A 27,873-nucleotide genomic window follows, 5' to 3' on the forward strand; every position below is an offset into this window, starting at 1 on the left:
AGTAACGGTGAGAGGGCGCAACCCTGTCGCACTCCACTGTTGCAATTAAAGCTGTCGCTAAGAGTACCTTCATGTAAAACTCTACTCGTGGCCCCTTCGTAGCTCTTCTTGAGAATATTAATGATCTTATTAGGGATACCTTTAGCGTTTAACGCCATCCATATGTAACTTCTCTTAAGCGCGTCGAAAGCCTTTTCAAAATCAATAAATGTTAAATACAAGGTTGCATTCCATTCTGAGGCTTGTTCAATAAGTATTCTAATCGTGTTAATTTGATCGATGCACGAGTGCCCAGGGCGAAAACCTGCTTGAGTTTTATGAATAAGCTCGTTTAATGTTACGGCGATTCTTTCTAATATTATTTTGTTGAAAATTTGGAAAACTGCTGGTATTAAAGAAATTCCCCTCCAGTTGCTGCATTTCTTTCTATCGCCTTTTTTCGGCAGTTTGACAATGATAGACTCCTTCCATTCAAGAGGGAATGACTCTAGTTCCCAGATTTTCTTAAACAAGGGGAGCAAAAGTTTGGACACAGCATTGGGGTCTGCCTTAAAACACTCTATTGGTAAACAATCATTACCTGGTGCTTTACCACTTTTCATGCTAATGATTACACCTCTTATTTCGTTAACGCTAGGTGCCCTTGTATCTATTTGTCTGTTAGGATTTAGATGTCTTCGTATTGTGAGCTCGCCACTTTCGTTGTGTAAGATATTTAGGGTTTTCTCAAAATGTCTTTTCCATACTTCTGCCTGCTCGTGCTTAGCAAACACCAGCTGTCCGTTTTCATTTTCAATTGGAGCGCTGCTTTGGAAAGATTTTCCACCTAGTTGTTTAGTTAACTTAAACAGCTCCTTCATGTCGCCCTTTTCTGATGCTGCTTGCGCTTTCATGCTTAGTTCAACGTAATAGTTTCTCTTGTCGCTTTTGACTGCTTTCTTGATCTGCCTACTGAGACTTCTGTACGTTATGTTGTATTCGGCTTTTTTAAACGGATCTGCCTCGCTTAACATTTTCGTTTTAACGCACCTTCTTTGAGCAATGAGCTCCAAAGAGTTTGCCGACAACCATTCCTTTTGCTCGTTTTTACGGTAGCCCAGTGTGTCCTTGCAGATCTCTTCGAGATTTGTTTTAATATGAAGCCACGTTTCCTCAATAGAAGCATCCTCCATCAAACTGACGTTGTTAATACGTTCGATCATTTCATTCTTTACCGCTCCAACATTAAGCTTTGTGGTATTATACGTGCGCCGTATATGCTGCGGGTGTTCATACCTATGTTTAGGTATATTAAATTTCAGTTCGGCCACCACTAAATAGTGGTCACTGTCGATATCAGCGCTTCTTTTGTTTCTGACATCACATAGAACTTTACTCCATCGTTTTGAAATGCAGATATGATCAATTTGACTTTCGAAGTTGCCAGCAGGGGACTTCCAAGTGACCTTGTGACACGTTTTATGAGGAAATAGGGATCCTCCAATCCTGAGATCATAATTCATACAAAGTTCCAAAAACAGCTCCCCATTCTCGTTACATGTTTCAATACCATGAGAACCCATTACAGTTCGATACTCTGAGTTATTTCCGCCAATTTGGGCATTGAAATCGCCCATAAGAATAATTACATCGGTTCTAGGAATTTCAGAGAGCGTTCTTTCTAGCGCACTGTAAAAAACTTCTTTTTGGTCAAGTGGACTATCTTCTGTTGGAGCATAGCATTGTACTAGAGACATATTGAATTTCTTTGCGCGAAAACGTACTACTATTATTCTTTCGGATATAGCTTTCCAGCATAAGATTGAGTGCTTAACATTTTTTCTTACGTAAACTGCAACGCCTCGGATGTGAGGGTCTTGTTCGTCGGGCATGCCGGAGTACATAAGTAGACCTCCCTTTTGGTTTGTGAATTCACCTGTACCATTCCATCTGACTTCGCTAATGCCAATTACGTCTATTTTAAACCTATCGCATTCAGCGGCTAACGTAGCCATTTTTCCTGCTTGAAACAGAGTTCGCACGTTCCATTGTCCAAATCTTGTCCTTTTTACATTCCTTAAGTCGGTATCGTTTTGGTCAGGCCGGTTTCTATTTCTTGTGAATACTTGAATCTAGTGTTTTTCAGCCGCCACGAGTGATTAACCCATAGCTGCCAAGATCGGTGGTAGGGCTGCTACCTTTCTTTAATTTCGTCAATCACCATTTGGCCTCCGATCCTGCCATGATGTAAATGTGCAGCTAGCATTTCCTCTAGACAGCAGATGGAAGAGTTCAGATATCCCGCCGAACACTCGGTCGCCAGAGCCTCATTAGTGAAAACAGGGAACACCGCGGGAAGGTTGAGGTTGACGTTAACTCAAGAGAGGCTATTTGAGACGCGTCTTGAGCCTTGTTTCCCAAATATCCAAAAGAATATTAATACTAAAGAAAAAAGTTGATTGTACTTGTAACGAAGCCCCTAACAACCTAGTAATAATCAATTATGTTACACAGTTCTGCATACAATTTGGATGTTTCCGTTAACACTAAAGCAAAATTAGTTTATTCATTTGCCCACAAAGATCTATGATATTATCTTAAAAATACAACGTATCTGATATGACGGCATCTGTCTGGAAGCCGATGAGAGTTCTGTACTTTATTCTGGGTTAGAGGGATTATATGAGTGTAAAAATTGCCTTATAAAACAGCACTTTCTAGTGTTGCCTAAACATGTATCTTAACATGGTATGATTTCAATACTTTCTTTCTTTTAACTAAAGTCTCTGTTCTCTGTTTGGTATAATTATTCAAATAGCTCTCTATCTATATATGACATATATATCATACATTTGGCAATGTAACACTGAAATTAAAGAAATCAATAAAACAATGAAATATAAAATTTAATATAAAATAGGAATCATGAGACGAAACAACAAGAAGATCTTTAAGTATCTTTATCTAAGAATATATATTGAGGCTATATGTCCATATTTGCTCAATACTGTTAAAAATCAATCAAAACTTCATTGGCGTACTTAAATATTGTGTTCAGTGAGAAATTCAAATATCTATTGTATAATTACATTCTGTTGTGCGAGCAAATAAAAATATAAAATAAAATCTGTTCAGTTCACTTATTGTAATGCACACAGATACTTTTACAACAGTGTATGGCTATGGCTATGGCTATGGCTATGTCTATGTTTATGTTTGGGTGTATGGTGTTTGTAATGAGTGTTGCCCACTTTTATCAGCGTATGTTGTCAGCGTCATACATTACTGCTGCTATACGTACTGTAGGTATAGCTGTTATATTCGTATTATTGCTGTTATAATAATGACATACAAAAGCGCGCAAATGTAAATAGCTTAAAGGGAAGCTGACAAAAGACAACAAAAACAGCCAAAAGAATGTGATAGAATGACAGAAGAGAAACGTTGGCAACATTGTGCATAGGCTTAAATAACTAAACTATAAAACCCCTTGCGTCACCATTCAAAACAGTCAGTTAAGTCAAATTGACATACAGACAGCCAAGCCTGTTAAAAGTTATTCGGCCTGCATAATAAAAACCACAAAATAGTGTTGCCAGCTTATGTGATATTTAGTAAAAAGATACATAAATACATACCCGTATTTATAAACAATATTGTACGGATTATATACTAAAAAGTAAATAGATTAAAATTTTTTAAATATGAAACTAGAGAACAGTTGTATGTATACTCAACCTACTTTTCATTACGTATTCGATGGATGTTATAAATGTTATATTATTTCCTTAATTATGATTTATAATTTAGAGAGAATGAGATGGAAGATTAGATTCGTATGGGATAGAAAATTTTTTTAGAAAATATTTATAGAAAATTTGATTCTGTAACAGACTCAGAGTATGATATTGTTTGTAAATCTTAGACTTAAAAAATTAATAATAAATAGATAACCCCAAAGATCTCGCTATATTAGTTTGTAAAAAACCTTTAAACTGTATGATACAAGTGAATCTTGGTACCCTTGTTAACGTCCGAATACTATATTATTATATTATCAGTAGATTATTATCTTGTTAAAAAATTAAAGACGTTTAACAACATATATATGCTAAGAAATTTGTTAATATCTGTTATATAATATGTCTAGTTATTAAGGCCCTGTCCTTTACTGAAAATGCTCAATCTATTTTTTTTTGAAGTATTTAAATTAGTAAAATTTTCATGGTCGGTCGTTTGTAGGCTTTGATTATCATAGTTGCCAAACTGTGTTGCTTTTGTCTCTAATAAAGTCTGAAAACATTCAGATGTATATATGAATTCCACTTCCACTGGGCCTTTGTAAAGATTTTAATATATCTCTCTAAGAAAAACTTATTAATTATTATCACAATAGTGTTAGATACACAGTTTATATCTTATAAGATATACATACTGGATTGTCTATATGTTATCTATGTTATATAGTTTCCACAACAGAATTATATTATCTTTGTCTTGTCATCAAAAAAAAATTTTTTAATTTTTGTGGCAACTCTATGTTAAAATGTCTCGTTAACACAGTAGCAAATCTCAGTATTATAAATTCGAAATGATTACCTTTTTTCTTTTTTCAGGAAAAAATATGTAGAAAAATTTTGTCTGGTTCTAGAAGAAGAGCAAATTTCTTAATTTTTTAATTTTGTTTGCTTAGTTTCGTTCTGTTATGCGTAGTAAAAATGAAAGGTTGGCGAACAATGAAGTAGTTTGTGTACTTATTTTTAAATTTTATTATTTTTTAATTCTATTTTATGTTGAAGGTTCAGTGACTTCGGTTGTAGGTGGATTTGTGATTTGCTTGAGCTATTTGAATAGTGAAATCTTATTATTAATAATATTGTTGTAAATAGTAAATAGTATATAAACTATATGCTTTATTCTTTGTATGTAGAAATATTATGGAATTTTCAAAATTGTATCTTGTATCTCAAATATTGAAAATAATATCTTCAAGTTTTGCAAAAACATGCTTACAGCGCTAGTATGTTTGAGTATGTGTACATTTTCCATTTCATACATTTTCTAGGTTATGTGTAGGCTTTTAACCGCAAACAAGTTTTTTTTTTCTTACTTATTTTGCAATAATACAGAAATTACTAAAGCAAAATGAACAACGTAAAAAGGTTAAGAACAAAAAAGCCGGCACAAAGACAAACCGGCAACAGAAAATATATTTATATACAGTTGTATATATGCATTCGTTTGTAAATTTGTACATATACATATGTTCCCCATATATAGATACGAGTACATAAATGTTTTAGTCGTGGTCCAAACGATGAGCTAATCAGCTTTCAAGTTTGTTGCATGCATGTCTAAAATTGTGTACGTAAATCGGTTTAAATAAGCACCAATAAAAAATGTTATTTAAAACTGTTATTATATTATTAGTTGCATTATTATTCCTATTAGTAAATATGACAATATATTAACAATATTGTTTTTAACTTTTATTTCACATAAAATATATACATAGTTAGACTGAAAACTTTATAGTCACACTTTCGCGGTTCTTAAGTATCAATCATCACAAGATATGTGTTAACAAAAGCGTTAAAGACTTTTAGTTGAATAGTACAATCAGCGCTGTATACATTTTAGGTAGAAAGCTGAAGATAGATATAAGTTTTCAAAAAAGAATATTAAAAGTTTCCTAAACTATAACAGTTCAAACCAATTTCAAAATAATATGTATATAGTTTTTATATTTATGAACAAAGATTTTATATTAATTATTGGACGGACTAATTTGTCATATAACAAGAACACAATTTTGTTGTTTTCTTAAATAGCGATTTTTTTTTTTAAATGAAGTGTTGAAATCAATTAATCTTTATTCGTTATCTACGAATAATTCTTTTCAAATTAACGGACCGTTTTAAAAAATTTTATTCCAATATAATCTAACATTTCTAATATATTCTTGTAGAATGGTTTATTAAGATCTTAAATATAGATCTTAGATCTTAGATCCTATGTGCCGTCGATAAAGGGTGGCACAGAGTTCTGCTTCATAAAATAAAAACGATTCTGCCAATGGAGCACGCAATATTTTTTGAATCTGCAACTTTTGCAGACGATACGGCTCTACTGTACGTAGTAGATACCGAAGCAATTGCAACAAGGAACCTTTAAGCGGCGCTCAACCACGTGCCAGAGCTAATATATGAGCTAATTGGCTATTAAATGAAAAATAAAACTAAATACCCTGAAAACTGTACATGTTGTATTTACATATAAGCAAATAAGACATATAGGTATATGTATATTGATGACAAATAAATTACCTACGCTAATACAGCTAAATACTTGGGTATGACACCTGATGTGAGACTGCTGTGGTATGAACATGTTAATAACTAAATCTTAAGTTCAACTCAATTAAGTGGCTACTTGGACGACATTTATTCTATTACGTTAATCGAAAACAAGCTAATGGTATACAAGCAGATATTACGTTCACTTTGGGTCTACGGATCTCAACTCTGGGATTGCATGTCTGAGTCAAATAGGCACATAATCCAAAGATATCAAAACAACATTCTAAGATCAATTATCAATGCTCCATGGTATGTCCGTAATAGCAACCTTCATTGTGACTACCTTCATTGTGACCTGTATGTTCCGACATTGGCTAAAGCATATAAAAAAAGACTTGAAGTTCACTGCAATACAGAAGCTTGATCACTCCTTCAAGCAGAAAACCTGGTACGAAGACGGCTTAAGAGAATTAAAGTGGCCGATTAAACTAAATCAATCACATAATAATCATTATACTATAATATTATAGATAGGGATATTATCGACTGTTTTAAGTCCCCGATTTAGAAATATTGCTAATTAATTTTTGTTTTATCTAGGTGTAATTAAATAAAATAATAAAAAAAAAATTCAATTGATAATTTTTTTCCGAAGTATCATTTATGTGAAACATTTTGCACTGCAAGTGAAATATGAAGAATAGATCAAATAAAGGAATAATTTGAATTACTATTAGTAGAATTTGACAACGAGTTCTGACTTAGTTCATTATTGTTATGAACTATCAATGAGTTATCAATGTGTTATATTCTGCTCATTCAAAATACAGATACCATACCACTTCTCGACTATTGCGAATATGCTGATTGCCGATTTTTCTTCAAAGTGAAGTTATTGTGCGTGTTATATATAGTTTATGATTACTTTAGCACAAAAAATTCTTCTTCATGATAAATATAAGACACAAATAAAAAAATGCCTTCACGAAGTCAGAAAATTTTTTCAACTACATTCTTAACTTGTTCAGTAATAAATGTCAACTTTTGTGTATTTTAGTAGCAAATTATTACAATTTCTGCATAATGCATAACATACATTTTCGTCATAACCCAAAAGAGCCAATTTTAACGAGCCCATGGTACTCTACATAACATGGTCATTACAGATTGTTAGTACACAATCGTATGTGTCTCAGAGACGAAGTACATTAATTTAAAATTGTTAATTAATGAAACTTTTTTTGTTTTTTAATCTCATTTAATTATTGTAGAGAACAGTTGATAATCTAACATTTTCTGTGGTAATATATTATCTTTCTTCATATCTATGATCTATAAAAGGGCGCCATATATGCGTTCTGCGTTAATCTGTTATAGAAAACACTGTTGCATGTAAATCTGTTGCATCTACTTACATCTTGTTGCATCTACTTACATCTTATTGCATATGTATATATATTCTTATAGTTTTATATTTTTAATAAGAAATGTTTTATATATTTTTGCATAAATATATATGTATATATACTCTATTTTGATGCAAGTACTACAACTTGCGACTACTAAGCATACTCACTATATTCTTAGTGCTTAACTGCACAAGTTGTAAGCGTAAGTATCTGGCAATTGAGAAAATGTTGCTTCTTACTGAATGTTTACGGTATTCGTCCGTCTAAATTTAATTTAATTTACATTAAAAAAAAAGTCAAGTGGAAGAATTTTCATTAAAAAGCCTTGAACTTGTGTGTTGATGCTGATTGTTGTGATTTTAAAAATAATGAAGTTGTGTAGTCTAATTTCGCATGCCTCTTTAAGTAAAATATGCTTGCTTACTTCCTTCAAATAATTTTTTTCTTCTTAAATATATGAATAGATATTTCAAATAAAATAGAGATAAAAAAGTTTTTTTTTATCTTGAAATATAACTATATAAGTAAATAATAAATATGTAATGCCCTAATTTATCCTTAGGCAATGAAGATTTGTTTTTAACACAAATACTACTATTCATATATCATTTCGATATATTCGATTTAAAAAATATTTCTCTTTAAATAATATTGTTTTAAACTATATTTTAAATTTAATTAAATTAAATTTAAATTTTATAACAATCGTTTCTTCTTATTATTGCAGGGCTTTGTAGCTGCCAGTATTAAACGTGAACATGGCGATGAAGTGGAAGTTGAACTTGCCGAAACTGGAAAACGTGTGATGGTCTTACGTGATGATATACAAAAAATGAATCCGCCTAAATTCGACAAAGTCGAGGATATGGCGGAATTGACATGTCTTAACGAGGCATCTGTGCTGCACAACATCAAAGACAGATATTATTCTGGCCTGATTTATGTAAGTAGATAACATTCACATATTTTAATTTATAATTTATAATGTATACACGTATGTGTATATATTTTCCAAATAACTGCAAGTGTTGAAAATTTAAATTGAATTGCATTCGTATTCACATATTCTTATTTTTAACTGATTCAGAAATTAAATGAAACCTAATTTTTGTTCATATTTTGTACATGAAGCATTTTGTGTCTTACCTCATCTTCACTTGTTTTTTTTTTTTGTTTTTTGTTGTTGTTTTTGTTAAGATAAATGGGCACATATACTTACTTGTTTTTACTTATACCCCAATATATAGAAACATAGATATAGTCATATACTTGGAATTACTTTCAACTAGCAGCTGTCCGCAATGTGATTCCAAAGTAAACACCACAAAACATTCGACTCAAAACAAAAATTATTTCTTGCCTTATTCCAAAGTAAATTTGCGTTAAAAGAAGCGACGTTTTTAAAACCAAAGCAAATATTTGATAAAATTTTTACTGATTCGAATTCTATACATATCTTTGTATGATTTGTTTTTTTTTTTAAATTTAATTGTATTTACAATTTTATGAATTTATTAATACATATGAGTCAGGTTGTAATGACAAATTACTTAAATATGATTGTAGTTCTTACAAATATAAGTCCTCCTTGTTTTGTCATAGGTTTTTAATGCACAGAAATATGTAAAATATATATTGAACACTAAGTTGAAAAGAGTTAGGTTACTATCACATAAATTATTTCTTAGAGTTCTTACAACCTTGATGCTGATATATGCTTTTCACATATTATAAATCTAATAATAAGTATTAGAAGTGGTAATGGTACACCGTGAACTATGTAAATATAAGATATTAAGTCGATTTACTTAACAATTAATCAAAATAATTGTTATTCACCTGTAATTAAAACTCAATAAAACTACTTTGTTCTATTAATTACTTAATTAATAAAAACGATGCAAGTTGGGTTTTTATAAAATGTAGTCTGAAATTTAAACTTTTATAAACCATAAGACATTTGAATGTAGGCGTTTCTCATTGTTAGAGTAAATAAAAAAATTTTACAAATTCAAATCCACATTATTCGGTTATATTATTTTTTTATTTTTCGCATATGTATTTTTTGAATATGTATCTTATTAACGTTCTTTCAACTCTATTAAAATTCATAACACAAGTTGTTTTAATCACAAAATTATGTGTTTTTATTTCTTGAAGCTTCTATTTTCATATTCACATACATATATTTATTCCATTGTTTATCGAAATTCTTTATTTCTTTTCTTTTGGATTTGATTTAGAAGATATAAATTTCTAATGAAAAATTAATTCAACACTGAAAATAGAATATATGTAAAAATTTTTTTCAAACGTAGTGTAAATAAGAATATTTGACAATAATTAGACAAAATGCATTTAATTAAATTTTATATAATAATCAGTAGTTATATTAATTAATGGTATTTGTGTTTAAAAGTTAAGTTTTGGAACTTAATTGTAAACGATAGATCTATATTTTAAAATGATGGCTACCACAACAAATCTAATTACCCTAAGCTAATGCACATACGGAATAGACTCTCGGGAATGTATATCCTTACGAAAGAAGCAATTAAACTCTGTGAATTAGGTTCTGTACTCCTCTTTATCGTAGCAACAGGGCTTGGAAACATACCCTAAGCCCAGAAGGGAGCATATTAGTCCCGACGATCGCAGTGTCATATCCCGTACTAATAATAATAGTAGTTATATTAATGGAATGGAATTTGTTTTTAAAAGTTAAGTTTTGGAACTTAATCTGCATCTTTAAAGGATGTATACCAGAAAAAAATCTAGTAATCTAATATGTTGCTAATCTAACTAATCTAACAGTTTTTAACATAAAGCTTAAAGTGTCAAAATGGGAAATCTTCCTATATTCCTATGTTCATATATTGAGTTAAAATAATATATACTGAAAAAATCTGAAATGTATATGCTGAAAATATTAGCATATAAGCCAACAGTCAGATTATAGTAAAGTTAAAGGGTGTTTAGTAATCTTTTTCTTTAATTAAATTCTAGTAGAGCATTTTTTTTAAATAATATTAGTAAGGCATTTGGACCTTTCTTAGTAGTGTAATGTAATATAATAAAGATAAAGGGTGTTTAGTAATCTTTTTTAATTAAATTCTAGTGAAGCATTTTATTCTTGATATGATAAGTAAGGCTTTTTGATCTTCTTGTTAATGTAATGTAATATAGTAAAGGTAAATGATGTTTATTAATCTTCTTCTTTAATCATATTCTAGTGGAGTATTTTTTGATAAGAAAAGTAAGGCCTTTGGACCTTTCTTCATAATGTAATAGGAAATATAAATCTATAACTTTGTTTTTTTTTTATGTGTGTCTTATGACGAGATTGAAAGCGAGATTAGGTCAAATTTCGCAAAGTTTTAATTTTAATTTTACTGTTTCTCCAAATATTATTAAACGATTAACGTTTTAGTTGATGCGACCTGTATGGCTTTGCTCTACAGCTATCCAAGAAACTGCATATAGCATATATATTATTGGAATTATTGTTTTAATGATCTTAAGTTTTAATCTCGTGTTAAAGGTCTATACAGATTTGGCTCACTAGACACACCTCGAAGATATTTTTATGAGATTTTTTTATGAAGAATTCTTTTCTTACATTTTCTATTAATTATTTTATAACAACTCAATTTTTTGATATTTTAAATAAAAAATGATAATAAACACGCGTCACCAAAAGACACAGCACATTGCAGCGAAATTTTAGACAAAGGCACCCATTGATGTTGACTGCAAATTTTTATGTTGACACACCGTCACGTTGTACCCAAAGTTTTAGCCGTGCTGACAAACAGTCTAATTGTTTAAATGGCGTCAATCTGTTGCATTTAAAAACATATAAATTTTGTTTATAATTTTATAATTTAATGACTTTGATATCATTAAATATTTCTATCAAATGACACAACATGACAATTGTGCGGACATTTTTAAAATTGCCAAAATTATTATTAGCAAATACAACATTTATATTGCAATTTTGTAGTGTATTTACACATATAAATTTTATTTATTGTACTCGCAAATATATATACATATATATACTTATATTATATATATTTTTATTTACGTAAATATATTCATGTTGAAATTCTTGAAATAATGTTTTAATTTATTGCCAATAATATAATTAGATAATATAAAAGTCTTTTAAGGTTTAAATGTTTTCGATGTTTTTAATTAGATTTTAAACAAATGCATTAATTGCAAGAAATTTTTAGCACTTTTTATACATCGGTTTCAAAATAAAATAGAGTTTATAAGTAAAATTTTAGTGATATTTTAGTATTTTTTAATATATTTTATTTTCGGATAGAGGTCACATCTCCTTTCGACTCCCCTTGAGAGTCATCATTAGAATAAGAACTAATTAATAAACATTAATAAATATTAATAAAATATAATATATATCAATTCGTCATATTATTAGTTCTGTTGTCCATATTGTTAAATTAAAAAACATATTTCCATCGTAAAGTCTCTCAGGCAAAAAACTTTTCAGCCATTTTACCTACAGATAGGCAGATAAATGAGTATGTGAAAATCATTTAATGTCATCCTCGGGGAGGTATACAGATCTGAGGTCAATTATTGCTTAGTCTGATGAAGTGATAAACATTAATCCAATCAAAGCATAGAGAGGGGTTATGACGAAATCTCACAGTTAATAGAGAGTAAAAGTGCTCAAATGCACTGACTCAACTATCCTCAACATAATATATACATATACTATATTTGGCCTATCTTGTTTTCTTTTCTGCCTTATAAATATTTTGAAAAATGCAACTTAACAAATATATATACAAATAGATTGCAAAATTTTCTTTTATATTTTTGAAATGCTAATTTGTTGATTGCAAGCACAATCAATTGCAATAAATTAATTAGAGAATATTTAAAATTGCCAAATATAAAATTATTTATATATAGATTTAAAATAGAGATGTTGCTTTAACCCAGTCGGTCGCGGCGGTGCAGTTTAATTTTTCACTTCCAAGTCACTTGGAAATTTTATGTCTACATGTTTACGTTCGATTATAGTTGTATAGTGTTGGTTTCCAGCTCAGTTTATAACATATTATTTAAATAAATAAATATAATTTATATTTTACTAACAACAATGAGTAATTTCACAGTACAACTTTCAGCTAGCATTTAATGGGCAAATACTAGTCGTTTTTTATTTTTGCAATTTGCATATGTGTATCTAGCAAATGTTTAACCAAATGTGAATATATAATGTTAATGTACATTAACATTATTTTCACATATATATATATATATATATATATATAATATTTATAAAAATTGTTTTGAGTTTTCTCTAGGCGAGTTCTTAGTTAAGCTCTAATATATATATATATATACAAATATATATGTACATACAAATTTGGCTAAATAGATAAATAAAATAATTTAAAGTGAACTAAGCATGCCACATTTGGTGGTAACTAAACAAGAAATTTATATTCTGCTTCGTTGCATTTGACGTAATTTTGCTCTACAAGAGTTTAGAAATTTTATGAATGAATTCAAATAAATCTTCTGTCTTAAAAATAAATTTTTTAAGTTGTTAGAGATAAAAAAAATTAAAATGCAACGTAACAAGATGAGACGTTTTTGAACTTGGTACCCATATAATGTAATTTTGATATAAATATGATTATTTTTTATGTTTTTTATTTAGTTTTGAAATTATTACACCATTCGCTCATTTTTAAAATAATTTCAAATGATAAAGAAAATTTTATTCTTTATATTTTGTTTGTTTATAATAAAACAATATATACCATATATAATTAATATACCACAAAATATTTTACTCATCATCAGTGAGTGTAGGTATGTTATGACTATGTAAAAAGTCAAGACCCTGCACCGGCTAATTCAACCCACTATGCAGAGGCAAATAAACAAATAAACAAATTAATATATTAGGAAAACTCAGAATTTGTTCGTTCGTAATGCCACACACGTTTTTATAATATAATGCCGTCGCAGTTGTCTGATTGCTTACTCGTAACTTCATGCTTCATGCATATAATCTCTGCAAATTAAGTGCCATTTGAATATTTATTTGCTAATAAATTTTTATTTGAATGCTTTTAAGAATGCAATATCTGAAGAATTTATGAACTTATAAACCGTCGAGCAAATATCGTTGATGTTGAGACAAAAACTGCAAAATTTAGTACTAAGGAAAGTAAAAAGTGACAATTTAAAAAAAAATTTATTATTAACAGAAGCTATACTATATACATTTCAATATATAATATCTACACTTATATAAGACCAGCAATTCAGTTATACCTATAGAAATGTTCCATATTTGTTCTTTTCAATATCTTAGTTTCTCTTTTATTCTTCTGAGTTAAGAGTTAATGAGCTAAGACATATAGCTAGAAACCGAAATTTGTGTGGAAATCTTATGTAAATAGACTAAGTTCTTAATTTACCACTTTGATATAATCGTAGAATATGTCAATAATAATAATAATTCTTCTGAGATTTTCGTTTCATTATTTATTTATATGGATCTGTGAAAAGTTGGCGGTTAAGTATTAATTACCCATACTTTAAGTGTTAGTTTTAAATATATATTTATAATATATATATTTTATTTTCAATTAGATATTCAAAAAAGTAGAGATTAAGTGGAAAATTTGTTTTATTCAAGTATTTACTTATTTCGGAATTGTTTTAACTTTTGAAATATATATTTTAAGTTATTTTGAGCTTACGGTTTTAAGCTCAAAATAGTTATATATTACATTAGTGAGTGATATTGAGTTTTTAAAGGTTTTATAAAAGATGTCATACACCATACGCTGTCATAGAATATCATTAGTTGATGTTGTTCAATTAGAATAACTTGACTTGTTTTTTTTTTAATACTTTTGTAATTTAAATTTATTGTATTAAAATATTTAACTAATAATATTATATGAATTGCCTAGTTTTTTTTATTATCACATTTTAATTTTATATAATTTTATATACATAATTTTTATGTTTTTTTTTCATAAGAGGTTAAGGCTACGCTAAGAGTAATCCTAAAAAAAATATTAATGTCAAACATGTTTTTGAGATTTAAATGAATTGCTTTATATAGTAATAATAGTGAACGAGATGAGTCACATTTCTTACGTTAGATTTGAAATAAAGTTGTTTAAAAATTTTGCTTTATATGGACAACTAAAGTTTGAGTAAAAAAAATTCAAATGGAATTATTTTTGATATTTAAATATCTATGAAAATCTCTACAGCATGTTATGGATTAAAAAAAAAAAGTATATATCAACATCTCTCACTCCTCCAATACCTAATAAAAATATTTTTATATATCACTATTGTACAATATTACTAAATCACTAAGTAACTTGAACATTATTGAATATTATTTATTGTTTGTTATATTGTATGTAATATGTATATAACTATATATTCAAATCAGTATAACATATTTGCTTTTTATTAATTTTGACAATTGCAAGTAATTTTTATAACTATTTAAAAATTATTTATAAAGTTAATATATGTAATATGTTTTCTCAGTTTTTTATTTTTTGCAATGAGCACCATTTTGTACTACTATATTAGGAAAAACATGAGCCATATATAATTCTAAAACACGTTAACATTACAGACTTATATGCTGACTTAACATTTTGACATGTTGATTTGGCTTTTGAAAATTATGAGTTTCCATTTAAACAGAATTTTATTCAAAAATAGCAAACGTTCTAGTTGCATTTTGGTTTCTTAATGTCATTCGCATATTTGGTTAAAAAAAGTAATTATTATTATTATTGAAGAATACAATAATTCGAATATATATCAAAAATAAATATGTTTAAAATATGATGGCTTAAAAGTTAAACTCTTAATGTATATGAAATATTTCTTAGTATTGCTTAAACATATCCATACACAACTACTTACTTTTATTAACAACAAATGACTTAGAATAAATGAACTATGTATCAAAAAACCTATATAAAAATAAATTACTAATATACGTACAATAAGGCGGAATTAATTTGTATATCTGTATTTTTTTAAGCTAGATCGCATTAAGAACTGTTATAATTTTAATTTCCTACTATTAGTTATATATTATAATAGTCAATCGATAAGTTGAACTGATTGTCAGGGAGTTTCACGTATATAATACTGTATGTTAATTGATATCACCTAGAGACGTGGTTAATAGAGCCAACGTGACTTAGACTCCCTGGTGAATAGCGATTATGTTCTATGCTTGAGTGTATTTAGTAGTCGACTGCCTCTATTGGGGTTTGCTGTTATCCAAACCCTGCCTCTATTGGGGTTGCTGTTATCCAAAAGCAAGAAGCATAAACACAAAATTGTCAAGCAATCCAGATTGCTAGCTTCATAGTAAGTGGTCGTTGCTATCCTTACTAAATCCATCTTGTGAATGTGTGCGCTTAGCAAAAAATATTCCGTTAGTGTACTAATCATTATTCTCCAATATCAATGCGATAAAAGCACATACACACGTTTTATGCCCTATAGTTAGATTTGGTCCCACTGAAGATAAGCTTTGGGCATTTTTCAATACATATGAAACTATAATGAAATTTTTTAATATATATATTAAAATTTTATTGGAATTGTAGTGTTTTAAAAAATTTGAAACTTTATAAATTTAGTATTATATCAAAAACTTGAAACAATTTTATATAAAAAATATATTTAGTTCTTTTTAGTTCTATTTAAATGTTATTTAACAGATTGTTAGAATATTTGTAAATTTGTTGGATTTCATATTAAAACTATATATTAGGAACTATATAGTTTCTAACCTTAAATTTCCCTAAAATATGAAAGAAAAATATTATATTCAATTCTATTGTATTTTAATTCAAATCTCTGTATGGCATTATTTTGATGCTCTTAAAGTATTATTGTGATTCATACGGTTTATCGCCACGTTAATAAATTTGGTTTAAAATTACTTTAAAAAAGAAGAAGTCACATTGGGTATTTCTGACATAAACTTTTGAATTTTGAAATTTTTTAGCCATTTAAAAATATTCATTTGTTTTTGTTTTTTATTTTGGATATTACTTGTAAGTGGTCAGGCTCTGCGACCGAAAATTATTTTGTGATTAATTCTGCCGAGGTGATAATGCCGGTATTTGGCATGAATCACATGCTTGCAATTTTAATTTCATGAGATACATATATAAAATACTTTCATATTTTGTAAATTATTTTATCTGTATTCATTGTTTTTTTTTTCTTAAGTTTAAAGTACGTACTTCACAGTTTTAATTTCCCTTCCATCTGAAATTAATTATGCTTAAGCGTGGGTAACTCCTCAACTTACGTAGATATTTTTAAATATATAAAAATATTTTAATTCAGTGGTTATGTATTAACGCCTTGTTATGTTGCGTATGTTTTAATGTAGCGGATATCACAAATGTAGTCAGCCGCAAACGCTATTCTAACCAAATATCAGCCCAGTATCTCACTTTTTACTTTGCATATACTTGGTCGCATTTTAAACGCCCACCTTTTTAATTATTTATTTATTATTTATCATTTTTTCGTTTTAACAACTTTTCAGGTAGTTTTCTATGAACACAGTTCCAATCACAATTTATATCACGCTCTGTTTATCCTATTTTTTTTTAATTATGTAGCATTTTTGAATTAAATATACCGGCAGATTGTGAATGTTTTGCTCAAAACACATTTTGCATTTTGATTAGTTTGGTTAATATTACGTTTATTGCTTTGAAGTAAATACGCAAAACTAAACTAAGTTGCAAAAATGCCAAAATATATGCTATAATAAAAATAAAACTATTTACAATGAATAGTTTTATATATAAACTATAGTTTATATTGATAAAAAATATATTACATATTTGGTTAATTAATACACCTACGGTATTTGAAGAGATGCCTACCATGCTTAATTAGTTCAAAATCAAAGTTTTATTTATTCCTAATATAATATTATATATTAATAGACATTTAATATATACTAACATATAGGTAGATAGTGTGTTTTTTAAAATAAAACATTTTAAAATGACATATAAGAATCGTTTTATAAGTTTTTTTTTCATATATGCAGATAATGTGGAGTTTATGTTTGATTCAGATATTTAACATTGAAAATATGAAATAGATTTCTTTAAATAATTTTAACTGCATTTTTTTTTTATCTATTTTTCTTCTTTTTGTATTTTCCGTAACTATTTTCATGTTTTTACTGCAGTAGCTTTTAATTGTTTTTGTTTTCATTATTACTGCAATGTATGTATGCAATTATGCGCATATATGAATGTAAGTAAATGTCAAGTACTTTAAGGTGCAAAATATCTCATTGCTACTATTGTTGTTCTTATGTTTGTTCTAATAAATTTATGCATTGATGATCTAAGTATAGATATCAATAAATGTCTACCTCAATCAGAAGTTATGGTTTTTATGGTTGCTGTAATATGCTTGCATTGATAACATTTAATATAGTTTACAAGTCCAGTGTACTGATAAAACTTTTATTATTTTCCAAGTTTTTATTCCAAGTTCCAAACTTATTCAGTTTGTAACTTTTAGTATTCGAGGTAAGCAAAATCTAGTCGTCCTCTCGTACTTTTGACAATGCCATTGTAGTTGAATGATTTTATAATATTATTATATGCTATAATACTAATATAATTTTTTGTTAGGGCCATGTTATGCAGAGTGTCTCGGGCACGGCATGAGTACAATTGTTGTTGTTTGCAAATTTTAAATTTGAGAATGAGAAAAAATACAATATGGCCGTTCAAACTCCGGCGCATGAGAGCCGGCGTATTTGTGCCCCGGCACTAAGGCAAAACAGTGTTGTTTAGTAATAGATTTCAAAATCTGCGCCTTTTAGGAGCAAACTACTACAATTCTAATACGCTTTGGAGAAAAAATGACTGTAAGCAACACAGCCCTTTTTTATAAATCGCTAATAATATAATTATTGCACTTTCCTGTTTTAAAGAAAGGCGTAAATACTGTTAAGTACTGTTAACAATTATTGTAAGATAATGTAATAATAAATTAACATTATTATAGCCTCTATGAGTTTTTTCTTACTAGTTATTTTTGATGGTAAATTGATATTGAGGCTATCTAAATTTCCTTTTAAATTTAGGCACAACCAAAAAATATCAAAACATTGTAAATATACGAAATTGGCAATACTGATGTGACACTCTGCATAACATGCATTTTCGGCATAGCCCGAAAGAGCGTAATTTGCCGTGCCCGAGACACTCTGCATAACATGGCCCTTATTGATATATCATCAGAAACTAAAAACTATCTAAATGCGCGAATGACCAATAAACCGGCGTTTTATATACCTTGTTCATGTAGAACATTTAATAGGCATATGTATTGACTAAATATACACAAAATTCTTTATATGGTCCCTTTTTATAAATATTTGCAATTCGACTCACTTCAATCAAGAGATGATGTCTAATATAAGTTTTACTTTTTATTACAAAGCATTAATTGAGTTATCATTATGGTATATAGACTGATGTTGTTTGAAATTTTGAATTCAGTCTAATATCTGTCAAACTTAAAAAAGTCTGCAGTTATCGATTAACGAATATTCATAATCTATTTGTTACCACTAAGGCTTTTAAATCTAATATGTGCGATAGACGTAAAGGTTTCAAACTCTATTTAATTCATGCGGACACGATTTTAAGATGTATAATTGCACCATAAAACATTTGCCATAAAACATGCAAACATTAAAGTTTTATATTGTAAAAAACTAAAGACCGATCTTAAATATATTTAATGAATGAATTTAGAAGAGTTATATTCGAATATATTTTACTATTTATTAATGGAGTTGCGTTATTGTTACAATTAATATATAGGGTCCACTACGCTTCACGGTTAAGGTGGTTTAACCGATCGTTAAACTTTTAATGATGGGAGCATCTTGAAAAATCCTGTTTTGTTTTATATGACATGTTGACCTAAGGGCGATAACGTTATATTTTGTTTAGCAAAATAGCATAAACTGTGTAGATAATATACAGTTTTGTTTAAACATTATTTGTGATTAAATCAATAGTCCTTTTTAAAAAGATATAGCTAATAATATTTATAGAGTAATATAAAATATAACTAATTGAAATAACTTTTTTCTATATTTATTTCTTATAGACATACTCTGGTCTTTTCTGCGTTGTAGTTAATCCCTATAAAAAATTACCGATTTATACTGAAAAGATAATGGAACGATACAAGGGTATAAAACGACACGAAGTGCCTCCACATGTTTTTGCCATAACAGATACCGCTTATAGATCCATGTTGCAAGGTAAGTCATTTTATTTATATATAAATATTACTTCAAAAACTGTATGGATTTTCTTCGATTTCTTAGAATATTTCGCTAGAATTATTTATTATTTCTTATCAAAATACCACTAAATTCACTTCTGATAAAAGAATTTTGATAAAAGTTAACAAGTTTATTAATGAACAGAGATAAGATAATAGCTACAAATTTTTTTTTCGTGGGTTTATTTCGATGATAATAAATTTAATGAGCAGACATTGTAATTTGTTTTTAAATTAAAAATGAGGTAACTTAATGTTTATTTAATAAAAATGACAATAATTTACTTTTTAAGCGATGTTGTTATAATACTTATTCACACTTGTTTACGTACGTGTTTGAATAATAAAAAAAAATTGAGCTTTTAATCATACATATTTAATATAATTTCATTTTATTTTTTTTTTTTTTAATTGTCATATGAATTTATTATTCAAAAATATTTTTTTCAAAAAGAATCTCTCAATTCCCTATTATAAATTTATTAATTTAAAATAAAATTATTTTTGTGAGATCGTGATTCAAGTAGAAGTTATAAATAAAATATTTCAGTGTGAAATATTATATCAAACTAAAAGATCATTTTAAAATATTAATATTTATAATAAATTATATAAATAAATTTAGTGTAAATTTAGTATAAATTTAGTACAAATAATATTTTGATAATAACCTTACTTATTATCAAAATAGAGTAACCCCTTAGTTACACCGCGGAAAATATATGTATATATATGTACATATAATAAATGAAATCCTTTTATCAAAATGATAAAAGTACGGAAAAAAATTTAATTTCTTGGTAAATTGTGTAACAAATACTTTACGCAAAAAAAAAACTGTTAATATTAAAGATGATTAATGTGGTTTTAAGTAAAAAAGAAATCATCTGTAATGATTCATAAGTCTTTTATATTTATTTAAAGTTTATCTTGAACCTTTCATACATTAAAACTGGTTTGTATTGTAATTTTTAACATTAAATATCTAAAAACTTGCGTTATCTATCGAAACGCTAGCATTAAAATAAAATATCGTTTATGGTAGTTGTGTGAGTGTGCAAATGTTTATTTGGCTCAAGTTCCGCTGTGAATCATACTTTATCGAAGATACTTTTTCGTATATAAATTTATTAATTAATTTGTTTAAATGTGTTTGCAATATTTGCCGGTTGATTAGTTTTTGGTCGCTTTGTTTTCCCTTATAAATATTTTCGTTTTTATATTTTTTCATAATTGTTTTTTGTGCTTTTTAGCGGCATTTTATTATATTCCATTTAATTAACTTAAACGTTTTTATTATTATTATTATGAATGCATACGTAGCAGTAGAGCAAAAACTTTTATAAAACTTTACTAGTTCAAGATACATACATATAGATGAAATGCGAAGAAGGTGTGCCTCAATTAATTTTACTAATAAATCTTTTTAATATTTTTCATATTTATGTCAGAAATTTATGTGAATTCGATTTTTTTACAATTTAATTTTGTAAAATAATTTTAGTTGAATTTTTTTATATGGAAAGGATCCATACTCTTCATATTTTCAGAAATTTCTGATAAATTGTTGGATGTCCTTTCTTTAATCCAGTATTTTAAATATGTTTAAAAAATAATCATTTTTCTATTTGTTGAACAAAGGTATTTAAATCTATTTGTACAACAATTAATTTTAATTGTTGTTAAATTAACAAAAGTACGCAAACTATTTATATTTGATAAATCTTTAATTTATCATATTTATAAATATAAATACAGTTTTATAAATAAAATTTATAATCATATATATAGACGATAAGTTTTGATTAAAACATTGTAAAATAAGTTTTAAGTAATGACTAATATGTCTGATTAGCTTCTTGATTGTGTGGTTTGAGTCAACACAAGGTGCTCAAAATTTGTAACTTGAGGTTATAAATTCAGTAAAACTGTACTGTACTAAATTACATGTAAATGACGTCCATTTTCTGTTTGGTCAAAGTAATCACAGATCAAGTTGATGTAATAACACAAAAAAATTCCTAGGTCCCACAAAAAATCAACTTCTATACTCAGTTGTAACAAATTATGAAAAAAAAGATCTCTATATATATTACAGAATTTTTTTAAGTAAATAATATATATAAATTATATAAAACTATTATAATATATATATACATAATATAAAACTAAACTATATAAAACTATAAAACTATTACAATATATATAAATTATATAAAACTGTTATAATATATATAAATTATATAAAACTATTATAATGTATATATATATTGTGTAAAATTAAATACACAAAATAAAATAATTAATAATAATAATAATGAGATAATGGTACTTGCACACAATATATTTTAAACAAAACTCCATTTTAAAATTTATTTTTTATTTTTAAACTTTATTTTTTCCAAAAGTAGGTTTCATAAATTTTTATCTTGTTTGGCTGTCACCGCTGTTCGCATATGGTTATGCAATCAATTTGAACAAATCTAATAGCTTTTAGCTATTGTATGAAGTCCATTTATGGCTATGTTGTTACCAATAAGGTCGACGTCAGTCACTTTGATTTTTTCTCGTACAAAATTTGATCGTTTTTGCGGTTTATTATTTTTATTGAAGTATTTTTGTACCCCTTTTCTGTTTTACTGGTTTCAGGGGCTCTTATAATTTTCATTTTTTACTTTAAACGATTTTGAAGTAAACTATAAAATGAAAAAAGTAAAAATGGCATTGTTTGGAGAAAATACTTCATTAATAAATTTTACCTAAATGGTTATACGAATGTTTAAAAATTTTTAAATAATTAAAATATGCAATCTTCCTGCTTTAAGTTTATTCGTTAACATGATTTAGTAAAGTAAGTAATTAAATGAGATTTTGTGAAGGAGCTTCAATTAAGTCTAATCAAATTATAAATTCTTTTGAGTTTTATTTTAAGTTTTAATAGTTAGGCAGGCTAGGAATGGAGTAACCTTGCCCAAAATTCTTCTCTGGCTTATATAAATGTCATTTCTTCTCACTTATATGGAGAAAAGAGGAAAAAAGAGAAAGCTATATTGGGACAATCTGCCAGGGCGATTTCAATCGAAATCAATTACAGAGACTTTCAACCTAAAACGATTATGTACCGCAAAAAAAAAAAATAAGAATCATTACAGGAATTTTTACAGAGCACTTGCTGTAATGAAAGAGTATGAGACCTCAAAACACGTGTTGGAAGTTTGCACAGCTCTGATATATAGACGAATTAAATAAATACCTAGGTGGTACTTCTTCTTGTTTTCTTATACTTATCAACTTGACATACTTACTCAAATGTGTATAATAAGAATACAATAATTCAATTAGCAATGACAAGACCACAAGCAGAAAAATAATTGACTAGTAAAAGTGCCGTAGAGATGGAACATTTCTGTAGAAAACATTTGTTGATATGTTGATATGCAGATGTCTGAGTTGGTGATCTCATCATAATAACTGAATACGGGGCTTTATAATATGATGGATCTGATGACTTTGTATCTGCCTGTGTTTATCAGATTTCGCTGTATTTTTAGGTTGCTGAGAGTTGGATTATTGTGATTGTCAATTATATTGAACAGTTTCAGTACAAACATTTTTAACGTTTAAAGCAGAAGAAATATTTTCTTTCGAAAAGGCCTCATAAAGCAATTTCAATGTAAAAAATCTGTTAATAATTGTAATTAAATATTAGATATAGATCCAAAATTCATATAATATAATGTCGGATTTATTAGTAAATAAATAAACGCATACATATAAAAAGATTGAACCTATCATATTTATTAATAAAATCCATTAACAAATAATCTATTATTGGTATAGATCACTACATGACAATATTTTTTAAAATTATTTTTTATACACAATACAAAAGTGTTCCAGTAAATATTTTTATCGCCATCTGAAGTTATGATCGCCTATAAACATTAACTAGCGAAACTTGTCATCATCACATGTACTCGGATTCAAATGTGGCGATTCATATTGTATGTTAGCTTCCATTTAATTGTGACGACGCCAATCTTGAATAGATATTTGTATCATATGTATATCTTGGTTTGTAGTGCATAGAATTAACCACATTTTGGGTGTAATCAATGTGTCGCCATTATTGTTACCCAGTTGACAGTAAGTCTTTGCCGACCCCTCTCACTGTTATTTTTGTTTTAATTATTGAATTGCTGCGATAGGTTTCACTTTTCAATTGATGAATGCTTTTTAAAAATGTGTAAAAATTAAACAATAAAAATATACTCAAGCAGTAAATTAGGTCATTCTGTGATATCTGTTTTGTATTGTATCTTGCTGCCATAAACGCTGAGGTTTTCAATTTTATTTTACTTTTAATTTACTTCTATACATTACTGAATTTATTATTTTTTGCAATTCTAGGCGAATTCGTTAATTTATTTTTTTTTTCAGTAATAAAATCTGCAAACTATGCTTAACCATAAATGTTTTTGATTGTAGGTCACTCGAAATTTTTTTTTTCTTATTTAAACTCCATAAATATTAAGTTGTTATTTTCAAATATATATTAATGGTATTTTAATAAATAGGTTTATTTTTTAATAAGTATTTTTTATATGTATATATTTATTTTAAATTTACTATATATGAATCTTTTATGTTTTCCAGATCGTGAGGATCAATCAATTTTGTGTACTGGTGAATCTGGTGCTGGTAAAACCGAGAACACAAAGAAAGTAATACAGTATTTAGCTTATGTAGCGGCATCGAAACCCAAAGGCTCTGGCGCGGTAAGTTTCAAGAACTAACACTTTATTTAATATTCTTATTTATATATATTATTTATTTATTATTAATGAAATATATAAAATATTTACCATCAATATGAATTTACATATTAAATATTTAAAATATATGTAATATTATTTTTAAAAAAATAGTTTTATAAAATAAATATCAAAAAATTATATGTCAACAGTATAAAATTGCTTGTTTAATATTGAAATCATTTATATAAAATAAATTAATATATTTTTAAAAAGATATGGATATCTTACTTTTGAATAATATAAAAATATATTTATAGTGTATCCTAATTTTTAGTTTTGAGTCCTTACGTCGAAATTTATTTATTCTATACTTATTTCTGCCGAAATACGTATAGAAAATACACAAAAACTATATCTAAATATCTGATATCTAAATTTATAAATTGCAATAGACTAAACCCTAATAACAGTAAGGCAGAAAAATGTTTGTGGTTATATAAAATACATTATCCAGGCAAGTCTTACCTTTGTTTATAAGTACATTCCTTTATTCAATTCGAATATTATCATTACAACGCATTTTTAGCATTATTATAATTTCGGTATAGAAAGATATTTCGAGACTTTCAAAATAGTACAGTGTATTCTGGGTTCTGTTTCACTTCTTCACCAAATCTGGGTAGTAAGCTGGGTGGGATAAGTACCCAAAGTACATTTCGTATAATCTAATTAAGTTATCAGTATGTAGGCACATTATACTATCTTCATTGAAATATACTTTGTTACAATGACGCGATATAATAATTGTTATTCATATCTGTTTAACTTTTCAAGATAATCGAAAAATATACCTGAATATGGAACTACTTTTCAGTACTTTTTTACTTTACTTTCACGAACCATGACGTGAAAATATGCTTCTGATTACATGTAACATGTTAAAGCAATGTTGATAATTATCTATAGGTTACTGCATTTGATCGCCTGAAAGCAACTGCAATGCCGCTTTTGCTAACAATATTACCATTAACAAAAGTCTATACATATGTTATTTTGCTATCTGTTGCAAACTTTTATGTACGGTGATTTAAAACAATTTTATTAATGTGTTCGGAGTAACAACCCTATTTTAATAGAAGATTAGACTGTTTGGCATTATCAGTGTTGGTCGACTGCGATTAAATTATATACTATATACCAGTAAATGGTGACTGATTTTTTGGGTACATATGTATTTTATGAGGCTTGGCACTTTGGTATAGCAAAATTTGTTTTTTTTTATCTAAGAAGCGCCACCTATATGTCAAACCAAAAATTTTTTCTCTTTACTTAGTATGGATATTTAAATTTTATTAAAGAATTTTTGAAAACAAAAAAGAAAAATGAAAAATATTGTCGAAATAATTTCTTTTTAAATGTTTTAATATATTTCTTTAAAACTTTTATGTATGATTTAGTAAATATTTTATGAAGTATAATGAAATATAATCTGTAAATATTTTTGAAAAAAATATATTATTTGTAAATCTACTTTTTTACATACTTTCGTTTAGATAATTTGCCAAAGTTAAAAATTATTTTCTGAAGACTTGCAGTCGTTAACTTGATATTTATATATATAATCAAGTGTTTATATATAAGAATTCTTTTATTTTTTGTTTTTTGTGTTTTTTTTTTGCTTTAAAACAGTCTTTTGCTCGTATCTGTGAAGAACATATTTTGAACGTGAGTCATGCATTTGTTATCTTAAGAACTCGAAATCTCACAAACACTGAAGCAATTCATCAGGCATAAAATCCGTTGAAGCTTCAAACAAATAGGCTCCATTTAAGGCGAATTATGTCACAAAAAAAAAATTATATTTAAGAAAATAAACTTTTATTCTACAAACATATGTTAACTTATGAATTAAAAATTATTTTATCTTTCTAACAACTCCAAATATATTCGCACTTCATTTAAAGTTTAAATTGTGCGTTAATAATTATTTAAATTTGTTTCATATATTTTTTCAAACATATAACGAACACTTAATTCCATACATTTATAAATATATATATATGTATAATTGATATTCCCTTTATTTTACTTGTTAATGACAAATTGCATGGATAATTTTTCATTTGGTTTTTGTTTCCAAACGAACTACAATATCTCTCTTCTATGCCATCCTATAATAATTGCTTTTATTAAACAAAAGTGCATGATTGCACATATATTTACTTATATGATTTGATCATTGTATCGAAAATGAAAAAATAAAAAAATATTGAAATTATACATTTATTGGGGTTCACTGTGCCAATACCAGTGCATTATATACGATATTTCGAACACAATTTCAAGTCACAATATACAAAAGCCGTTTTAAAAGTAATTTGTATACGACACGCTTATAATATCATGTATATGTGTATTGAATTCAATATTAGGAAGAGCGAACCATATCTGAAATTTTGTGGAAAAAGATACAGAAATCCAGCGATAAGCATAAATTGCTGCTTGCTTAGGTTTTGTGTATGAGAGAATTATACATTCTTGAAAAAATAATTTAATTAAAAACTAGTAAAAGAAATTTATACTTTTTATTTCAGTACAAATTATTTTTTCAAGTAAAGACTTTTTCTCCCCTTTATTTAAAAAGTAATTGCTTTGTTATATGAAAAGGGGAATAAAATATTTTAAAATATCATTTCAAGTGTTTTGCTTCTCTGATATTAAACATTTGCTTCAAAACCTAATGTTTTGTAGGCTTTATATTTTCTAAGATACACAATACAATACATATTACACTAACATATAACTATATATATATATATATGGTATAATATACTATATACATATATGTACTATACTTGCTAACTTAATAGAGTTAAAAAATCAATTGAACTATTACGAGTACACAATTGTCACTAATATTGACAATGAAAATGAGTTTCGATTTTTAATTAATAATTAACTTTAATAACCAATTATTAACAATTATTTCAAATAATGTAATTTTTTTATTTTCTCAAGTATACT

General features: G+C 27.2%; 1 protein-coding gene across 4 annotated transcripts in view; it reads left to right on the forward strand.

The window, feature by feature from the left end:
- Window positions 1–27,873, forward strand: part of LOC119681252 (myosin heavy chain, non-muscle) — a 48,903-nt gene that overhangs the window by 8,592 nt on the left and 12,438 nt on the right. For all 4 annotated transcript variants that reach the window (XM_038094388.1, XM_038094391.1, XM_038094389.1 and 1 more), the window contains exons 3-5: window positions 8,415–8,630; window positions 19,913–20,069; window positions 24,749–24,870. In XM_038094388.1, the coding sequence (XP_037950316.1) occupies window positions 8,415–8,630; window positions 19,913–20,069; window positions 24,749–24,870 (495 nt within the window). The remainder of the gene's footprint in view (window positions 1–8,414; window positions 8,631–19,912; window positions 20,070–24,748; window positions 24,871–27,873) is intronic.

The sequence above is a fragment of the Teleopsis dalmanni genome, chromosome 2 (assembly GCF_002237135.1).
Source record: "Teleopsis dalmanni isolate 2A chromosome 2, ASM223713v2, whole genome shotgun sequence".
Taxonomy (NCBI): Eukaryota; Metazoa; Arthropoda; class Insecta; order Diptera; family Diopsidae; genus Teleopsis; species Teleopsis dalmanni.